The sequence below is a fragment of the Pseudophryne corroboree genome, chromosome 6, assembly GCF_028390025.1.
Source record: "Pseudophryne corroboree isolate aPseCor3 chromosome 6, aPseCor3.hap2, whole genome shotgun sequence".
Taxonomy (NCBI): domain Eukaryota; kingdom Metazoa; phylum Chordata; class Amphibia; order Anura; family Myobatrachidae; genus Pseudophryne; species Pseudophryne corroboree.
Genome location: NC_086449.1, coordinates 800,418,988 through 800,439,828, shown reverse-complemented (window position 1 = coordinate 800,439,828; position 20,841 = coordinate 800,418,988). Strand labels below are relative to the sequence as shown.

Sequence of the window (20,841 nt, the reverse complement as noted above, 5' to 3'; positions counted from 1 at the left end):
TCGAGCTACTCAGAAACTGCTAAGAAATTTCTATTCGCAATTCTGCTAAGCTAAGATACACTTACAAGAAATGATTCTCACAATGGCGCATATCACTAGATAGGTACTTTCCTCATGAAAATTAATGAGTTCCAATTCCTTATGTCAAAGAATGGCGAGGTTCTCAATCGTACACCACCTGACAGGAAGAGGCCGTTTGTGGGTGGCAACTGAACGTTTTAGAGGGGTGTCCGAATCGCCCATGCAATCGCTTTTCTCGCACCATCCAGTCGCTGCCCATTGCTCCCCGTCACTGTGGCCCATTGGCCTGCACATGCGCAGTTCAGACCTAATCACCCGCTGTGCGAAAACGCACAGCAGCAATTAGGTCCGAATCGGACCCTTTTTATGTAGGTACACAATGACATCACTGTGATGCAGAGAATGGGGGCGACTATAAGTGCCCTATCGACCCCATGATGGCATAGACCTCCCTTTCAAACTAGCAGCCCACCATTCAAATTATTATCTGGTGGCCAGTGTAATTGCCAGACAATAATCCCTACACTGCAGAAAATGAAGGAAGTTGGGAGATGAGGAAAGATTTCATCCATCATTGGTTTCCAATAATTCATGGGCACCCACGTACTGTATAAGAGGGTAGGTTCTTCTTTCAAATGATGCGGCCCCCGAGTAGCTGTTACCTGGAGATCACCTGTGATCACAGCTCGGCTTAATGTACAAGACCGTGTTTTTGAGTCTAAACCTTCACACAATTGGACTCTAGACTGAAGTTCCTTCTGTATCTTACCCAACATTTGCCACTATAAGAAACTTGGAGCACATACTGTAGATTGATTAAAGGTTATATAATCCAGCTGTGGATTTCTACCTGTATGTAGAGCAGGTGCACTGCCCTTATACGTCTGCTTGTGAGAGCAGCTGCCGTCACTATCAGCGCACATCTGGCCACCCCTACCCCGGCTGCCAGAGAGCAGTCTGAAATCACCGGATCTTTGGGTATCTTTACCTCCGAATAAGTCGCAATTCCATCTACACGCCAAACCTCTGCTACGAGTCCCAAGACTAAACCTATGGTCTCTTCAAGCTGATCAAAGTACTTTTCAGAGCAAGTAAAACTTTGGGGTCTGATTCCATTACACGCGAGCAGCCGGTATTGCACATTTTCCATCCACTAACGGCGGGCCGATTCTTCTGACACCTCCACAGGCTGCGGGCAGAATCAGCCTTCTGAGTCGTAGCACTTACAGCCACCTGAACCGCTTCTACTGCAAACTGATTCTGGCCCATGGTGCTGTAATTTTCCTAACCATCACAGTGGAAAACATACATGAAGACTGGTGTGATTTGAGGAACTACCATTCTATGTATCCCTATTTTAGAAGGGATCAGTAGTTGGAGGATATGCTGATCCTTGTAGTGCTATATTGGGGGAAACTGGCGTGCCTCCAGATGAGTTGTCAACTTAGAAATACAAAACTTTACGACCCAAAACAAGTGCTATTATCACGTAGAGTAGGACCACCAGAGCAGAGACACCTTGCCACGTCTGGTGGCTTACCATATTTTTGCAAATATATGTAACTGAGATCTCTGCATTGCTTTTATCATGTAGGATGTATGTCTCTTTTGCTGGTCTTTTATGGTGTGCTGGCGGAATTTGCTTTTTTCTAGTATACATTAACCCCTCCCTTACACGTACCTGTGATGGACCAATAAATTGATTTGAGCTACCATTCTGTGTATCAGTGAGGAAAATTTACTAAGGTGGGAGTTTTTAGAACTGGTGATGTTGCCCATAGCAACCAATCAGATTCTATCTATTATCTTCTAGGAGCAGCTAGATAAATGTTAAGTAGAATCTGATTGGTTGCTATAGGCACAATCACCAGTTCTAAAAAAAACTCCCACCTTAGTAAATTTACCCCAATGTGTCAGTGAATGTAGCTGTATAAACATTACTCACAACATTTTCCAAACTGATCCATGGGGTAAATTTACTAAGATGGGAGTTCTATTTAAGATGAGATGTTGCCCATAGCAACCAATCATATTCCAGGTATTATCTTCTAGAAGGTGCTAGATAAATGAGAAGTAGAATCTGATTGTTTGCTATAGGCAACATCTCATCTTAAATAGAACTCCCATCTTAGTAAATTTACCCCCATGAGTCTAACTTGTTGCACTTTTTGCACAGTTGCTAGTGCAGTAGCTTTCGCACGACAGAATGAATAACAGCAACACCATGTTGATATATAAGATAGGTATTTTATTTGAATTATGACACAAATCATACAACCACTGCAACAAGAAAGCCCTGAGATGCATTTCACACACAGCATTCAGCATCGGATAGTCACCGTCCGCTCCATGACTGGGATCTGATTTATCAAAGATTCTGACAATAATCTCCATTTAAAAGCGCTAGAAAAAACATAGAACTATTACTCCACACAAAAGAGAGAGAAGGGTTACACCCCCAACAGTATCACAGGTACCATGTACATCAGAATGAATTCATTTCTTTGTCCCAGGTTTTCCATCGGCCCTCCTGCACTGTGAAGGACTCTCCAGCGCCCAATGTCGTTGCCACCACCGACAGGAGCTAACCACATACAAGCAATGAAATACTGAGATAGGCGCCTGCCTGGGAATGGTCCCCAGTGGGAATAGAACACAGGATAATTACAGTATATTGTGCGGCAGGTATAAACAGAGGCTGCAAGCTTGCCTAGCTGATACACAGGTAATAATGCATGCATTTCCTATAAGCTGAAGTCAAAGTTCAGGTCGCACTTTCCCATCCGCTGTTTATACACCAGGTCGAATTTATCATTCATGGAGACAGTGAAAATATCTTTCCACAGCCCGACTCTTCCTGCAGGGAAAATAAGGAGAGTGGTATTAAGTATAAGCTACCGATGCATGCAACTAGCGCTGCATGAAGTACAGTATAAGCTGCCGCTGCATGAAGTACAGTATACGCTGCCGCTGCATGAAGTACAGTATACACTGCCGCTGCATGAAGTACAGTATACACTGCCGCTGCATGAAGTACAGTATACGCTGCCGCTGCATGAAGTTAAGTATAAGCTGTCGCTGCATGAAACTACTGATGCATCAAATTACCGCTGCATGAAGTACAGTATAAGCTACTTCTGCATGAAGTATAAACTGCCTCTGCATAAAGTACAGTTTACGCTACCGCTGCATGTAGTATAGACTGCCGCTGCATGAAGTACAGTATAAACTACCGCTGCATAAAGTATAAGCTACCGGTACATAAAGTACATTATAAGCTACCCATGCATGAAGTATAGTATAAATTACCGCTGCATGAAGTACAGTATAAGCTACTTCTGCATGAAGTATAAACTGCCTCTGCATGAAGTACAGTTTACGCTACCGCTGCATGTAGTATAGACTGCCGCTGCATGAAGTACAGTATAAACTACCGCTGCATAAAGTATAAGCTACCGGTACATAAAGTACATTATAAGCTACCCCTGCATGAAGTATAGTATAAATTACCGCTGCATGAAGTACAGTATAAGATGCTGCTGCATGAAGTATAAGCCGCCGATGCATGTATTATAAACTGCCGCTGCATGTACTATAAGCTGCATGAAGTATAAGCTGGCGCTGCATGAAGTATAAGCTGCCGCTGCATGTAGTATGAGCTGCCGCTGCATGTAGTATAAGCTGCCGCTGCATGTAGTATGAGTTGCCGCTGCATGAGGTTTAAGCTGCTGCTGCATGTAGTATAAGCCGCCGCTGCATGTACTATAAGCTGCATGTAGTATGAGCTGCCGCTGCATGAGGTATAAGCTGCCACTGCATGTAGTATAAGCTGCCGCTGCATGAAGTATAAGCTGTCGATGCATGTAGTTTAAGCTGCCGCTGCATGTAGTATAAACTGCTGCTGCATGAAGTATAAGCCGTCGCTGTATGTAGTATAAGCTGCTGCTGCATGTAGTATAAACTGCTGCTGCATGTAGTATAAGCTGCCGCTGCATGTAGTATAAGCTACTGCTGCATGAAGTTCAGTATAAACTACTGCTGCTGCATGCAGCATAAGCTACCGCTACATGTAGTATAAAATGCCGCTGCAAGTAGTATAAGCTATCGCTGAATGTAGTATAAGCTGCCGCTGCATTTAGTATAAGCTACCGTTGCATGCAGTATAAGCTGCCACTGGATGAAGTATAAGCTGCCGCTGCATGCAGTATAAGCTGCCGCTGCATGTAGTATAAGCTACCACTGCATGTAGTGTAAGCTGCCGCTGCATTCAGTGTAAACTGCCGCTGCATGTAGTATAAGCTGCCGCTGCATGTAGTGTAAGCTGCCGCTGCATGTACTATAAGCTGCATGAAGTATAAGCTGCCGCTGCATGCAGTATAAGCTGCCGCTGCATGCAGTACAAAGTTGCCGCTGCATGAAGTATAAGCTGCCGCTGCATGAAGTATAAGCTGCCGCTGCATGAAGTATAAGCTGGCGCTGCATGTAGTATAAGCTACCGCTGCATGAAGTATAAGCTGCCGCTTCATGTAGTATAAGCTACCGCTGCATGTAGTATAAGCTGCAGCTGCATGTAGTATAAGGTACCGCTGCATGAAGTATAAGCTGCCACTGCATGCAGTATAAGCTACCGCTGCATGAAGTATAAGCTGCTGCTGTATGAAGTATAAGCTGCCGCTGCATGTAGTATAAGCTACCGCTGCATGAAGTATAAGCTGCCGCTGCATGTAGTATAAACTACCGCTGCATTAAGTATAATCTGCTGCTGTATGAAGTATAAGCTGCCGCTGCATGTAGTATAAACTACCGCTGCATGAAGTATAAGCTGCTGCTGTATGAAGTATAAGCTGCCGCTGCATGTAGTATAAACTACCGCTGCATGAAGTATAAGCTGCTGCTGTATGAAGTATAAGCTGCCGCTGCATGCAGTATAAGCTACCACTGCATGAAGTATAAGCTGCTGCTGCATGCCATATAAGCTGCCGCTGCATGTAGTATAAGCTACCGCTGCATGAAGTATAGGCGCTTCCTAACTAAACTCATGTACTGTCAGTCATGTGTCATGGAGGAGGCTGTTCTCTGGGCTGAAATCGATATTCTTTGGAAATTAATTCACCATCATGAAGAGTAAATGCAGGAGAATGTAAGCTCACATGGTTCATGGATAGAGCCCCAGTGGAGGATTTCTGAAAGCTTGGAGAGAGATAAAGTACCAATCAGCTCCTTACTGTCATTTTTCAAACGCAGACTGAAACATGAGTTAGAAGCTGATAAGCTGGCACTTTCTCTCTCTCCACTTTTCAAGTTTTAATAAATCTCCCCCTCAAATGAGAAAACCACATTGAGGGTCTGATTCTAGGTTGGAGGAATACAGCGCATACGCAGAAGCGAGTTTACGCCTCTTTGCTTATGTCCCTCCTATTTGGAGGAAACTTGACCAGATCTGTCTGTCAGTGAATTAGGCCAACAATGCGAGTGCCCAGAACTGCCCTGACTTGTGGGCGGACCCTGGGAGTGTCATGGGCATCAAAAGCTTAGCGCAATCCTGTCACGCATACAGGGTAGGGAAGCCTGTTTTTCGCTGCTCTCTTGCACCCAGTGTGGGGCTGGTACAAGTGCAGATACTAATGGTGGCACTTGCAACAGCTGACGTAAAATCAATGGTCAATGCGGCTTCCTGGCTGCAGACTTCTGGACCCACGGATGAGCCCTATGGAACCTTGCATTAACATAAAGTAACAAATAAAGTTTCTGTTGTTGCTTGACGCTGCAGCCACTGTCCATGTGACACAGATACAGCCCCTGACTGTGGTGTTGTCTTTATGACACATTTTCCATAACTAACGCTTTCATTTATGACACTGTACCTGGAGTGAAGCAGTGATTTCATTCTGATAGTACATAACAGTGCGCAGTACCAGCAAGCACCACCAGAGACAAGTGATAAGCTTGAGGACTCCATATAATTACATTCAGGGGGCGTTGATTAAGTAGTGACTTGATAGGCTGAATTTCCATACATACTGTTACAGAGCGCAGAATGGCTGCCTGCCACGTGCTCAGGTGATTCGCTCTCCTTAAAATAAGGTTAAACTCCCTGATTATATGTCATTGGGGGTCATTCCGAGTTGGTCGCTCGCTAGCAGTTTTTAGCAGCTGTGCAAACGCTATGCCGCCTCCCACTGGGAGTGTATTTTAGCTTAGCAGAAGTGCGAACGAAAGGATCGCAGAGCGGCGGCAACGTTTTTTTGTGCAGTTTCAGTGTAGCTCCAGACCTACTCAGCGCTTGCGATCACTTCAGACCATTCAGTTCCTGTTTTGACGTCACAAACACGCCCTGCGTTCACCCAGCCACGTCTGCGTTTTTCCTGGCACGACTGCGTTTTTCCGAACACTCCCTGAAAACGGTCAGTTGACACCCAGAAACACCCACTTCATGTCAATCACTCTGCGGCCAGCAGTGCGACTGAAAAGCTTCGCTAGACCCTGTGTGAAAATAACATCGTTCGTTGTCATAGTACGACGCGCGTGCGCATTGCGCCGCATATGCATGCGCAGAAGTGCCGATATTTTGCCTGATCGCTGCGCAGCGACCGAAATCTGCTAGCGATCAACTCGGAATGACCACCATGGCCTCATATAAAAATTATTGCTGGAACTAAGGGGGTGATTCAGTCCTGATCGCTGGGCTGCTAAAATTGTTGTCCTGCGATCAGATAGTCGCCGCCCAAGGGGAGTGTATATTCGCCGTGCAAGTGTGTGATCGCACGTGTACGCCGAGCTGCTAAAACCCCCTCAGTCAGCGGACAGCTGCAAATCCATCCGCTCCTCACTCACCAGTGAAGGATTTGCCCAGTGTGTGCAATGTGTGTGCAGCCCAGGACTTACTCCTACAGTGCGATGAGAACAGGCTGACCGGGTCCGGAGCTGACATCACACACCCTCCCTGAAAACACTTGGGCACGCCTGCATTTTCCCTGACACTCCCAGAAAACGGTCAGTTGCCACCCACAAATGGCTTCCTCCGGTCAATCAGCATGCGAACGGCTGTGCGGCTAGAATTTTCGCACCAGCCTGCCGCTGACTGGTGATGCCTGTTGACGTTTGCCCATGCGCGTGCGCATTGCGGTGCATATGCATGCGCAGTTAATGGCTGATCGCCCGCTGTGCGAAAACAGGTCTGAATCCGGCCCTAAAACTGAATTTCTAAAATGAAGGTTTAATAACAGTCTGTCAGTGTGTCATTGATGTCACTGGATATGTTTACCTGTTTATATACTTATTCAGTGCAAATACATGAGAACATCACCTATCACGTACTGTGCTGCTTTATCAGTGCATGAAATACGGGGTGCCCGGTGATTACCATGGAAACCAATGATAAGGTGGTCATTCAGAGTTGATCGCTAGCTGCATTCGTTCGCTGTGCAGCGATGAGGCAAAAAACGGCACTTCTGCGCATGCGTATGTGGCGCAATGTGCGCGCGCGTCGTACGACTGCAACAAACGAAGCAGTTTTGCACAGGGTCTAGTGAAGCTTTTCAGTCGCACTGGCTGCCGCAGAGTGATTGACAGGAAGAGGGTGTTTCTGGGTGTCAACTGACCATTTTCAGGGTGTGTTCGGAAAAACGCAGGCGTGCCAGGAAAAATGTAGGCGTGGCTGGGCGAACGCAGGGCGTGTTTGTGGCGTCAAAACAGGAACTGAATAGTCTGAAGTGATCGCAAGCGCTGAGTAGGTCTGAAGCTGCTCTAAAACTGCACAAAAAAACTTTGTAGCCGCTCTGCGATCCTTTCGTTCGCACTTCTACTAAGCTAAAATACACTCCCAGTGGGAGGCGGCATAGCATTTGCACGGCTGCTAAAAACTGCTAGTGAGCAAACAACTCGGAATGACCCCCATGGTGAGCTTAGCCAATAAGGGGGATGACAAGCTGACTCACATATACCTCCTGCAACACTTTAGGCGTGTCTTTTTATTAGCAGACAGGGATGTTTATTGTGTCCGCTGCGCTAATTCCGATGGACGCGACTATAGGCCTAGTTCAGACCTGATCACTCCTCTGCGAATTTGCAGAGGTTTGCGATCAGTTAGGCACAACTCTGTGTACGCTGCATGAAAATTTCTGCGAACAACGGCCTGCTGCAAATCCGTTCGCAACTCACTCACCATCGAATGATTTTTCCAGTCTGTGCGTAGCCCAGGACCTGCTCCTACAATGTGCGATAGAATCAGGCTGATCGGGCCGGAGCTGACATCACACACCCTCCCTGAAAACGCTTGGGAACGCCTGCGTTTTTCCTGACACTCCCAGGAGACGGGCAGTTACCGCCCCCCAAACGTCCGCTTCCTGTCAATCAACTTGCGTACGCCTAGCGATCAAAAAAGACGCTGGATTTTTTCGCTGTTTGGCCTCGCACGTGCGCACTACAATCCGTACGATAATCGGCCACCTTGCGATCAGCTCTGATTCGGGCCCTATATCCAGAGCGCAGCTTTGTCCCGACACATCGACTGTATTTATTATTTTCCAGCATGAAATAACCTTGCATTATAAATGAGACACCCACCTGCAGCTTTCCTGTACCTGGGATACCTGAATTACTGTACAAGCTAATGAACTGAATGCTCAAAGCTCTCTGACATATCTTCAGCATGAAAACAACCAATGGGCTAAAAAAAGGAAACAAAAACAGAACTGAACAAAAATAAAATAAAATAATACACAATATACAAAAGAGAAGTGAAAGAAAATTAACGGAATGTAAAATAGGCATTAAATAAATATATAAAGCAAAATGAAGGCAAACATAAAATTAAAGGGAATCCTGTACCACCCATGAGGTAACTACTTTAAAGGGACACAATACTGGGGAAATTGTTCACTAAAATAACATAGGAAACGAGAAGTTATGATTGATTATTGAATTTCAGAGCAGGAATCATGGCGGCTCCCAATAGTATTAATATAAATCTGCAGAAAAATTAGGTTCTAGGTTCAAATTGGGTCATTATTACCCGGGATACTGGGCAGTGGGGAGACTTACCGGCCTAAAAAACATGTGTACAAGGACAGGATGTGAGTTGGTCATGTGACATTCACATCCAATCCTGGAGAGCCTTCTTCATCTAAACAGCCAATCACATTTAAGGATTTTCAGTCTTTTTAAAGCATCGCCAATAATAATCAGTACTATCTGAAAATAGCTCCGATTCTATATTAATTTAACATTTAACCAATACTAGAGAAGTACATAAAATTGGAGAGATGTATCAAACCTTCTAAAGAGTGAACTTGCCCATAGCAACAAATTATTTATTTCAGCTTCTAGTCATTTTCACAGAATGTCCTTGATAAATGCTAGCTAACAGGTTGCTACTGGCAACTTCCCCATTCTTTAGAAGATTTCATACATCGCCTTCCCTCTTTGTCAGGGTGCTCATCCAACTCTCTTCTTTCCATGTCATCATTGGACATAAGGCCATCGCTACTTTCTAAATACGTTATTAGCAATAAATATTTAGATGAGAAGTTGAGAAGTCCCATGTTGTGCAGTCACTTGTTTGGCCTGTCAAGCTGGCACTTGTAGTTCCACAGTAGCTAGAATACCAGGGTGGGCTGAAGCCCGTGCTCAGGCATGCAGATCAAAAATGAGATGTGAAAGCAGCCAATGAAGAACAAAAGCACAACAAAATAAAATGATGGAGGGAAGTAATGAAGACATTTATAGGAGACCACACGTCCCCATGACAGCATGGAGATGACGAACCAGCCTCCTAGATAAGATATGCAGGGCCATGTCCTACTCTTTCCTGGACACTGTTTTCTCACTTTAAATATTTGCCTTGCAAGATTGAGGGTGACATGTACTAAGCAGTGATAGAAGTGAGCCAGTGGAGAGGTTGCCCATGGCAACCAATCAGCTGCTCTGCATACTTTTGTAGTATACAAATTATAAATGTTACGTCAATGCTGATTGGTTGCTATGGGCAACTTCTCCACTGGCTCACTTCTCCACTTTTATCACTGCTTAGTGCATCCCCCCCTAAGACAAATCGCCACTCTGGAACTGAGAGTCAAAAATGGTTTTTCATGTAATCTCATTATGGAGTCTGTACCGGAATTTGTTCCAGGCAGTCTGGAAGCCACACCGAGCCCTGGAAGTGTTATCTGGGGTCCTAAGCCTTGGAGAGATTACCAACCAATCAGCTCCCAAGTGTCATTTTTCAATCACAGCCTGACTGTAACGAGCTGATTGGTTGGCACTTTATCTCTCTCTCTCTCCAAGCTTTGATAAATCTGCCCCTCAGTACTGCTGCTTAGTTCTGTGTGTGAGTAGAATATGTTACGTACATTGCATTAGCTTTTTAAAACATTCTATTAATAAGGAAACTTCCCCCTAATATTGGGCCTAATTCAAGGAAGATTGCAAAACAACATGTTCATCTAATGGGCAAAACCATGCTGCACTGCAGGTGGGAAAGATGTAACATGTGCAGAGAGAGTTAGATTTGGGTGGGGCGTTTTCAAACGGAAATCTAAATTGCAGTGTAAAAATAAAGCAGCCAGTATTTACCCTGCACAGAAACAGTATAACTCACCCAAATCTAACTCTCTCTGCACATGTTATATCTGCTCCACCTGCAGCGCACATGGTTTTGCCCATTAGAGGAAAATGTTGTTTTGCAATCAACCTTGAATTAGGCTAATAATAAGCTATTTGAATAGTTAAATTATAAATCAGGACTCCTCTGTGATTGGCCTTGTGCTGCCCTTTCAAAGCCAAACAGAAATATAAGACACTGTTAATAAATAAATAATCACACATTGTTAATTACCCTTTCATTGATATTAGCAGAAACTGGTGTTTATCAGTCTTGTCCTTGTTAGACTGACAGATGCTGATTTTGTGAGTTAGAGGACTAGTAACCCAGGTAATAAAATACGCACCTCTGCCAACAGAGAGCGCCTCTGCGTTACAGCACTGGTCAATGAGCTGGTGGCAGTGTTCTACTGTGGACTCCAGCTGTGCTTTATCATAAGACACTCCCAGAAACCGCACTAGCTGTTCCACCATGGTGGCGAGGTCCTGGTGAGCAAATATACAGAATATACATCCATCAGTACTACATTCAGAATTATAATAAGAATTTACTTACCGATAATTCTATTTCTCGTAGTCCGTAGTGGATGCTGGGGACTCCGTAAGGACCATGGGGAATAGCGGCTCCGCAGGAGACTGGGCACAAAAGTAAAGCTTTAGAACTACCTGGTGTGCACTGGCTCCTCCCCCTATGACCCTCCTCCAAGCCTCAGTTAGGATACTGTGCCCGGACGAGCGTACACAATAAGGAAGGATTTTGAATCCCGGGTAAGACTCATACCAGCCACACCAATCACACCGTACAACTCGTGATCTAAACCCAGTTAACAGCATGATAACAGAGGAGCCTCTAGAAAGATGGCTCACTACAGCAATAACCCGATTTTTTGGTAACAATAACTATGTACCAGTATTGCAGACAATCCGCACTTGGGATGGGCGCCCAGCATCCACTACGGACTACGAGAAATAGAATTATCGGTAAGTAAATTCTTATTTTCTCTAACGTCCTAAGTGGATGCTGGGGACTCCGTAAGGACCATGGGGATTATACCAAAGCTCCCAAACGGGCGGGAGAGTGCGGATGACTCTGCAGCACCAAATGAGAGAACTCCAGGTCCTCCTCAGCCAGGGTATCAATTTTGAAGAATTTTACAAACGTATTTGCTCCTGACCAAGTAGCTGCTCGGCAAAGTTGTAAAGCCGAGACCCCTCGGGCAGCCGCCCAAGATGAGCCCATCTTCCTTGTGGAGTGGGCATTTACAGATTTTTGGCTGTGGCAGGCCTGCCACAGAATGTGCAAGCTGAATTGTACTACAAATCCAACGAGCAATAGTCTGCTTAGAAGCAGGAGCACCCAGCTTGTTGGGTGCATACAGGATAAACAGCGAGTCAGATTTTCTGACTCCAGCCGTCCTGGAAATATATATTTTCAGGGCCCTGACAACGTCTAGCAACTTGGAGTCCTCCAAGTCCCTAGTAGCCGCAGGCACCACAATAGGTTGGTTCAGGTGAAACGCTGAAACCACCTTAGGGAGAAACTGAGGACGAGTCCTCAATTCCGCCCTGTCCGAATGGAAAATCAGATAAGGGCTTTTACAGGATAAAGCCGCCAATTCTGACACGCGCCTGGCCCAGGCCAGGGCCAACAGCATGACCACTTTCCATGTGAGATATTTTAACTCCACAGTGGTTCAAACCAATGTGACTTTTTGGAACCCAAAAACTACATTGAGATCCCAAGGTGCCACTGGAGGCACAAAAGGAGGCTGTATATGCAGTACCCCTTTTACAACGTCTGAACTTCAGGGACTGAAGCTAGTTCTTTTTGGAAGAAAATTGACAGGGCCGAAATTTGAACCTTAATGGACCCCAATTTCAGGCCCATAGACACTCCTGTTTGCAGGAAATGTAGGAATCGACCCAGTTGAATTTCCTTCGTCGGGCCTTACTGGCCTCGCACCACGCAACATATTTTCGCCAAATGCGGTGATAATGTTTTGCGGTTACATCCTTCCTGGCTTTGATCAGGATAGGGATGACTTCATCCGGAATGCCTTTTTTCCTTCAGGATCCGGCGTTCAACCGCCATGCCGTCAAACGCAGCCGCGGTAAGTCTTGGAACAGACAGGGTCCTTGCTGGAGCAGGTCCCTTCTTAGAGGTAGAGGCCACGGATCCTCCGTGAGCATCTCTTGAAGTTCCGGTTACCAAGTCCTTCTTGGCCAATCCGGAGCCACGAATATAGTGCTTACTCCTCTCCATCTTATCAATCTCAGTACCTTGGGTATGAGAGGCAGATGAGGGAACACATACACTGACTGGTACACCCACGGTGTTACCAGAGCGTCTACAGCTATTGCCTGAGGGTCCCTTGACCTGGCGCAATACCTGTCGAGTTTTTCCCAACGGTTTATAATCATGTGGAAGACTTCTGGGTGAAGTCCCCACTCTCCCGGGTGGAGGTCGTGTCTGCTGAGGAAGTCTGCTTCCCAGTTGTCCACTCCCGGAATTGCTGACAGTGCTATCACATGATTTTCCGCCCAGCGAAGAATCCTTGCAGCTTCTGCCATTGCCCTCCTGCTTCTTGTGCCACCCTGTCTGTTTACGTGGGTGACTGCCGTGATGTTGTCCGACTGGATCAACACCGGCTGACCTTGAAGCAGAGGTCTTGCTAAGCTTAGAGCATTGTAAATGGCCCTTAGCTTCAGGATATTTATGTGAAGTGATGTCTCCAGGCTTGACCATAAGCCCTGGAAATTCCTTCCCTGTGTGACTGCTCCCCAGCCTCGCAGGCTGGCATCCGTGGTCACCAGGACCCAGTCCTGAATGCCGAATCTGCGGCCCTCTAGAAGATGAGCACTCTGCAACCACCACAGGAGGGACACCCTTGTTCTTGGTGACAGGGTTATCCGCTGATGCATCTGAAGATGCGACCCAGGACCATTTGTCCAGCAGGTCCCACTGGAAAGTCCTTGTGTGGAATCTGCCGAATGGGATTGCTTCGTAGGAAGCCACCATTTTACCCAGAACCCTTGTGCATTGATGCACTGAGACTTGGCTCGGTTTTAGGAGGTTCCTGACTAGCTCGGATAACTCCCTGGCTTTCTCCTCCGGGAGAAACACCTTTTTCTGGACTGTGTCCAGGATCATCCCTAGGAACAGAAGACGAGTCGTCGGAACCAGCTGCGATTTTGGAATATTAAGAATCCAATCGTGCTGCCGCAACACTACCTGAGATAGTGCTACACCGACCTCCAACTGTTCCCTGGATCTTACCCTTATCAGGGAATCGTCCAAGTAAGGGATAACTAAAATTCCCTTCCTTCGAAGGAATATCATAATTTCGGCCATTACCTTGGTAAAGACCCGGGGTGCCGTGGACCATCCATACGGCAGCGTCTGAACTGATAGTGACAGTTCTGTACCATAAACCTGAGGTACCCTTGGTGAGAAGGGTAAATTTGGACATGAAGGTAAGCATCCTTGATGTCCCGAGACATAATGTAGTCCCCTTCTTCCAGGTTCGCAATCACTGCTCTGAGTGACTCAATCTTGAATTTGAACCTCTGTATGTAAGTGTTCAAAGATTTTAGATTTAGAATCGGTCTCACCGAGCCGTCCGGCTTCGGTACCACAACAGTGTGGAATAATACCCCGTTCCCTGTTGCAGGAGGGGTACCTTGATTATCACCTGCTGGGAATACAGCTTGTGAATGGCTTCCAAAACTGTCTCCCTGTCAGAAGGAGACATCGGTAAAGCCGACTTTAGGAAACGGCGAGGGGGAGACGTCTCGAATTCCAATTTGTACCCCTGAGATATCACCTGAAGGATCCAGAGGTCTACTTGCGAGTGAGCCCACTGCGCGCTGAAATTCATTGAGACAGCCCCCCACCGTGCCTGATTCTGCTTGTAAAGCCCCAGCGTCATACTGAGGGCTTGGCAGAGGCGGGAGAGGGTTTCCGTTCCTGGGAACTGGCTGATTTCTGCAGCCTTTTTTCCTCTCCCTCTGTCACGGGGCAGAAATGAGGAACCTTTTGCCCGCTTGTCCACGAAAAGACTGCGCCTGATAATACGCCGTCTTCTCATGTTGAGAGGCGACCTGGGGTACAAACGTGGATTTCCCAGCTGTTGCCGTGGCCACCAGGTCTGAAAGACCGACCCCAAATAACTCCTCCCCTTAATAAGGCAATACTTCCAAATGCCGTTTGAAATCCGCATCACCTGACCACTGTCGTGTCCATAACCCTCTACTGGTAGAAATGGACAACGCACTTAGACTTGATGCCAGTCGGCAAATATTCCGCTGTGCATCACGCATATATAGAAATGCATCTTTTAAATGCTCTATAGGCAAAAATATACTGTCCCTATCTAGGGTATCAATATTTTCAGTCAGGGAATCCGACCACGCCAACCCAGCACTGCACATCCAGGCTGAGGCGATTGCTGGTCGCAGTATAACACCAGTATGTGTGTAAATACATTTTAGGATACCCTCCTGCTTTCTATCAGCAGGATCCTTAAGGGCGGCCATCTCAGGAGAGGGTAGAGCCCTTACAAGCGTGTGAGCGCTTTATCCACCCTAGGGGGTGTTTCCCAACGCACCCTAACCTCTGGCGGGAAAGGATATAATGCCAATAACATTTTAGAAATTATCAGTTGTTATCGGGGGAAACCCACGCATCATCACACACCTCATTTAATTTCTCAGATTCAGGAAAACTACAGGTAGTTTTTCCTCACCGAACATAATACCCCTTTTTGGTGGTACTCGTATTATCAGAAATGTGTAAAACATTTTTCATTGCCTCAATCATGTAACGTGTGGCCCTACTGGAAGTCACATTTGTCTCTTCACCGTCGACACTGGAGTCAGTATCCGTGTCGGCGTCTATATCTGCCATCTGTCTGGCTCTGTAAGGGGGCCGGCGGCGCGGCTCTGGGACCCATCCATGGCTGGGCCTGTGATCGTCCCTCTGGAGCTAATGTCCAGTAGCCTAAGAAGCCCAATCCACTCTGCACGCAGGTGAGTTCGCTTCTTCTCCCCTTAGTCCCTCGATGCAGTGAGCCTGTTGCCAGCAAAAAAAAACCTAAAACTAAACTTTTCACTAAGCAGCTCAGGAGAGCCACCTAGTGTGCACCCTTCTCGTTCGGGCACAAAATCTTAACTGAGGCTTGGAGGAGGGTCATAGGGGGAGGAGCCAGTGCACACCAGGTAGTTCTAAAGCTTTACTTTTGTGCCCAGTCTCCTGCGGAGCCGCTATTCCCCATGGTCCTTACGGAGTCCCCAGCATCCACTTAGGACGTTAGAGAAAATAACACACAAAATGAAAATGGACCTCAATCAAAATGGATGCCGCATAGTGGAGGCATCCATTTTGGATGAGCCAGTATGCAGTCTTTCAGTTTACTGAAAGCACTGACATCACAGAGACACAGCCTGACTGACATTCATAAGGCCTGGCTTATGTGCATGACAAACTTGGATATTAATGGATATCAATTCCACCCACAAAATGGGTAGCTTCACTGAGTGTGGGTGATACGTCTCCCCCACAGCGCCCACTCCCAGGGGAGATGTGCTAAAACCTGTTCTGAGCTCAATCTGAATTAAACTAATAAACACCCTCAACGGGTCCTCTAACTGTCATGGGCAACTAGGGGTCTATTCATGAAGCAGTGAAAAAAGTGGAGAAGTGAGCTTGTGGAGAAGTTGCCCATGGCAACCAATCAGCTGCTTCATATAATTGTATAGTATGCAAATTATAAAATGTTACTTCAATGCTGATTGGTTGCCATGGGCAACTTCTCCACTGGTTCACTTCTCCACTTTTCACTGCTTCATGAATAGACCCCTAGAGAGGAAAGTGTCTAAAAACAGTATTCGTGAACAAAATCAGCTTTATTTATAAGACCACAAGTCAAAAATATGCTCGCTTCAAGCAGTATGATGTAAGAAACGGCATTACAGTTCTGCATAACTGGAGGTCAACAAAGAAAATGACACCTTCCCCCAGTACTAAGGGGTCTTGGAGAAAGATAGTGGATGGAGATAAAGTACAAACCAATCATCTCCCAACTGTCATTTCCCAAACACAGTCTGTAACATAGCCATTAGGAGCTGATTGGCTGGTACTTTATCTCTATTCTTATTTGTTCACTCTCCGGTAACGGCCGGGAGACTCCCAAAAATCGTCGGCGCTCCCGGCCCCCTGGAAAGGTAGGAAGTCTCCCACACTCCCATCCAGCCACTTACACTCCACACTAGCTGCTCGCATTCCCTGCAGCCGCCCACTTACAGAGCACAAGTGGGTGGTCCGAGGGGGCCCGATGACAGGATTCGTGCTGAATCGTGTCATCGTAGTCCCGCCCCTGCTATACAATGCCAGTTGTCTCGGCACTATATAGTGGGGGGCAGAACTATGATGACGCGATTGTGCCGCCAGGCTCCCCCCTCCCCCACACACAGCCCACCTTTGTGGCCACCACACCTCCTATGCTCCAAACGGGCTACAGCAAACTTGCCAAGCATGACTTTATCTTTCTCCAAGGCTTAGTACATAGACTCCTAAATTTTATATCACATTCACCAAACCCACTGTTGCGGTCCTATTTTCAGTTTCCAGTACCCCCTTACCTCTAAGTACCATTTAGAATGACATAAATGCAAAACTATAGATATATACATTTACATTTTCAGAAAATATTTTATTTGTTTAATACAATATTATTACTTGCACCCACACTGGATCCCTCATCGTACAGCAATTGAAGACCTGGGGAGATGTACTAAGACTTGGAGGAAGATAAAGTGGAGAGAGATAAAGTACCAGCCAACCAGCTCCTAACTGCCATGTTACAGGTTGTTTGAAAAATGACAGGAGCTGATTGGTTGGTAGTTTATCTCTCTCCACTATATCATTCTCCGAGGCTTAGTACATCTGCCCCTCAATTAGCTAATGTGTAGGCGCATGCACTTCTGTTAGGTTTGTAAAACATTTCTTATGTTTGCAATAATAAGTAATGGGGTATGACCCTGGAACCCCCGGGGCGTGCCATCAGATGAGGTGGCACCCTTACCCCATGAGTTCTGAGAATATCTGGATAATATAAAAGTCCTTGACGCATCCTCACCTTGTGCAAGTCTTCATACTTCAGAAACAGTACGTTAGAATCCAAGCGGTGATCCCAGAATTCTTGGACGTGGTCAAACCATGATCCGTAACCCACTGGGAGAGCAAAGATGGAAGGGTGAGCGGGACTTTCACACAAGTACAGCCTAACTTGTGTTATCTAACCTCTAAATGACATTTAAAGCAGAACTCAAAACATACAATTTTGCACTAGACGGCATTATAAAGTCAATATAGAATCTGCAGGTTTAGTTACCTGAGAGCACCATTTACTGGATAGTGGAACACTGATGACATCCAGTTAAGGAAGACTCTATAGAGGGGAAGTATTAGGGTGCCTTGATGTTTAAGAGAACGCTGGCTGCACCAGCTATGTGCCTGAGGTCTGCGCATGTACAGTACCCATACATCGATGACAAAACCATCAGTGATTTTCTGCAGATGGTTTAAAACCATCAACCAAAGATGGTAAAACCATTGATGGCCATGACTAAGATGTATCAAACCTTCCAAAGCAGACAAGTGGAGATCTATACCTTCTAATCGCCTTCTAGCTATCTTTTATCTAGCACATTTTATAAAATGATAGTGAGAAGTTGAGGATGCTGCTATAGAATTGTATATGTGAGGCAGGAAATCCTATCCTACACTGAGGAGTTCCAACAACAGCAAAGCAGTCTGCCTGCAGGAAAAAAAGTCTAGTTACGGCTCTGATCGCAGGTCACTAACTGAGTAGCTCCAGGAACGGAGACTGCGCTGCACATCCCGCAGGTTACTGACTTTGCCCCTTACAGTATCAATAAATAAATATATAAAAATGTAGATATCAATGTTTCTTGTTATCATAAATAGTACTTTAGTACTCTCCATTTTGTTAGACAGCATTCGCCGTCGCAGCGAAGTCTCGCAGTCATGGGGGGCAGGTCATATTAGATTTAGATTTGAGTTTCTGCAAAGATGTTTTACCCTCCCACCAATTTGCAACTAGCACTTTACCTATTTATTATCTATCATTGGGCCTTTCACAATAAATGTAGTATCGCTAGTCTCTTTCCCCATAAACGGTGAAACCTGTTCTCTTACACCTGTCATTCATGAATCTCCGGCAGAATTCCTGGAAGGTTCCTCTGTAGCTCATTGTCCTCAGGGAGCGGTGGAATTGGTAATAAGACACTACGAGGTCTTTAGGATTACGAGCCATGTAGATAACCTATAATGACAAGTTTTTGGGGTGAACTCATTTCATACATCTGATGTCAAACATCATTTACATGTAGCCCTATCATCATCTTATACAGTGGCATTCTATGGTTGTCCCACCAGTATCCAGGACTCCGGTAACAAAGTGGGATAGAACGGGAGAAGGGAACATATAGAAGGGGGGTTTAATAAGGGAGTGGGACTGTTCAGTATAAAATACACTTCTTTCTATGAGTACAATCTCAGGCTTCAATGACCAGAACCCCAGTATTCTAAAGCTCAAAAACTCCCCAAAACTTAACTACTATGGGGGATACCCAATTAGGCCCAGTAATTTACCAGGGCTAATTGTCCCGCCAGGGGCTATCTAATTAGCCCCGATAAGACGGCACGAGATGCGGCTTATCTGGGATTTTGTTTCACCTGCCTCAGACAGGCGAAACCAAATCCCCGGAAACAGCCCCGTTTTCATGCGAAAACGGGGCTGTTTCTACCAAAAACACACAGGTTTCACTGAACCTGTGTGTTTTTGGGAGAAAGGACATTTTTTTTTACAGGCATTCAATTAGGATAGATAGCCTGTAAAAAAATAATAATCGGTGAAACATCGAGAAAAATCGCAAAAAAGACAAATTTTCCACACCCGATGTTTTACTGGGGCTAATTGGCTATCCCCCTATGCCTGGGTACAGTTTTATGGGTGTGGTATGGAAGGTAGATAGTAACTAGGTTGACAGTGTCTAGGTCGACCACTATTTGTCGACAGTAACTAGATCGACATGGTCTCTAGGTCGTCAGGGTCTAGGTCAACAGGTCAAAAGGTTGACATGAGTTTTTTACGGGGGGTTTTGTGTCGTTTTCTTCGTAAAGTGACCGGGAACCCCAATTAATGCACCGTGTCCCCTCGCATGGCTCGCTTCGCACAGATTACCGTTCCAATCGTAGTCCACGTGGATCGTTAAGTATGAAAGGGTAAAAAAAAAAAAAGGAAGAAAATTGTGAAAAACTCATGTCGACCTTCTGACCTGTCGACCTAGACCCTGTCGACCTAGTTACTGTCGACCAATAGTGGTTGACCTAGATAGTGTCGACCTAGTTACTGTCAACCTAGAGACCGGATCCCCAGTTTTATAGTGACAAGCAGGGGTCAGTAGCTCCCAAGTCCTAAGAGATCTGCCACTTTTACTTGAAAACACATATACTGAATGACATAGGGGTCTATTCACGAAGCAGTGAAAAGAGTGGAGAAGTGAGCCTGTGGAGAAGTTGCCCATGGCAACCAATCAGCTGCTCCGTACAATTGTACAGTATGCAAATTATAAATATTACTTCAAAGCTGATTGGTTGCCATGGGCAATTTCTCCACTGGCTCACTTCTCTACACTTTTCACTGCTTCATGAATAGACTCTATAAAGAGGTAATTACTGTTAAATTATTTTAGTTAACTGTTAATAGCAAGTCTGTTTTGCATATTGATCTCGGGATTTTTAATATAGCGAATGCGTCATAGCCGAGCGCCTCAGTCACATCTCCTCTTGTGCTGGTGGGGAGTGCCTGGATGGCAACAGGGCACTCGCACAATCACATAGGCTAAGTGTACTGAGGGTGTGTAGGTGCACGTGGTGCAGAGTTGTGCGTATGCAGTAATCTATCTGATTTTAGATGCATCTTTGGCACCAAGTATAGGGCACGTGCGTCTGTTAATAATGACAGCTACAGTGCATCCTGAAAGTATTCACAGCGCTTCACTTTTTGCACATTTTTTTATGTTACAGCCTTATTTCAAAATAGAATAAATATATGTACTCCAACACGACCTTAGAGTCTGCCTTCCTGGGTGGTGGCAGTATGACCTCCTTCTTGCACTTACACGAAGAAGAAATAT

The 20,841-nt window shown here is 45.8% G+C and overlaps 1 protein-coding gene across 2 annotated transcripts in view; it reads right to left on the bottom strand.

Annotated features, from left to right (window-relative positions):
• Positions 1 to 2,248: 2,248 nt before the first annotated feature.
• SULT4A1 (sulfotransferase family 4A member 1) overlaps positions 2,249 to 20,841 on the bottom strand; it is a 54,088-nt gene continuing 35,495 nt past the window's right edge. The window contains exons 4-8 of one of the 2 annotated variants that reach the window (XR_010179738.1): positions 18,839 to 18,965; positions 17,757 to 17,851; positions 10,968 to 11,106; positions 8,587 to 8,689; positions 2,796 to 2,878 (exon numbers count right to left, since the gene is read on the bottom strand). Coding sequence is in view for 1 of the 2 variants with exons in the window: in XM_063928920.1 (XP_063784990.1) it covers positions 2,766 to 2,878; positions 10,968 to 11,106; positions 17,757 to 17,851; positions 18,839 to 18,965 (474 nt within the window). In the remaining variant the exon portion in view is untranslated. Of the gene's footprint in view, positions 2,879 to 8,586; positions 8,690 to 10,967; positions 11,107 to 17,756; positions 17,852 to 18,838; positions 18,966 to 20,841 lie in introns of both variants that reach the window. The other variant, XM_063928920.1, reaches the window with a different exon arrangement.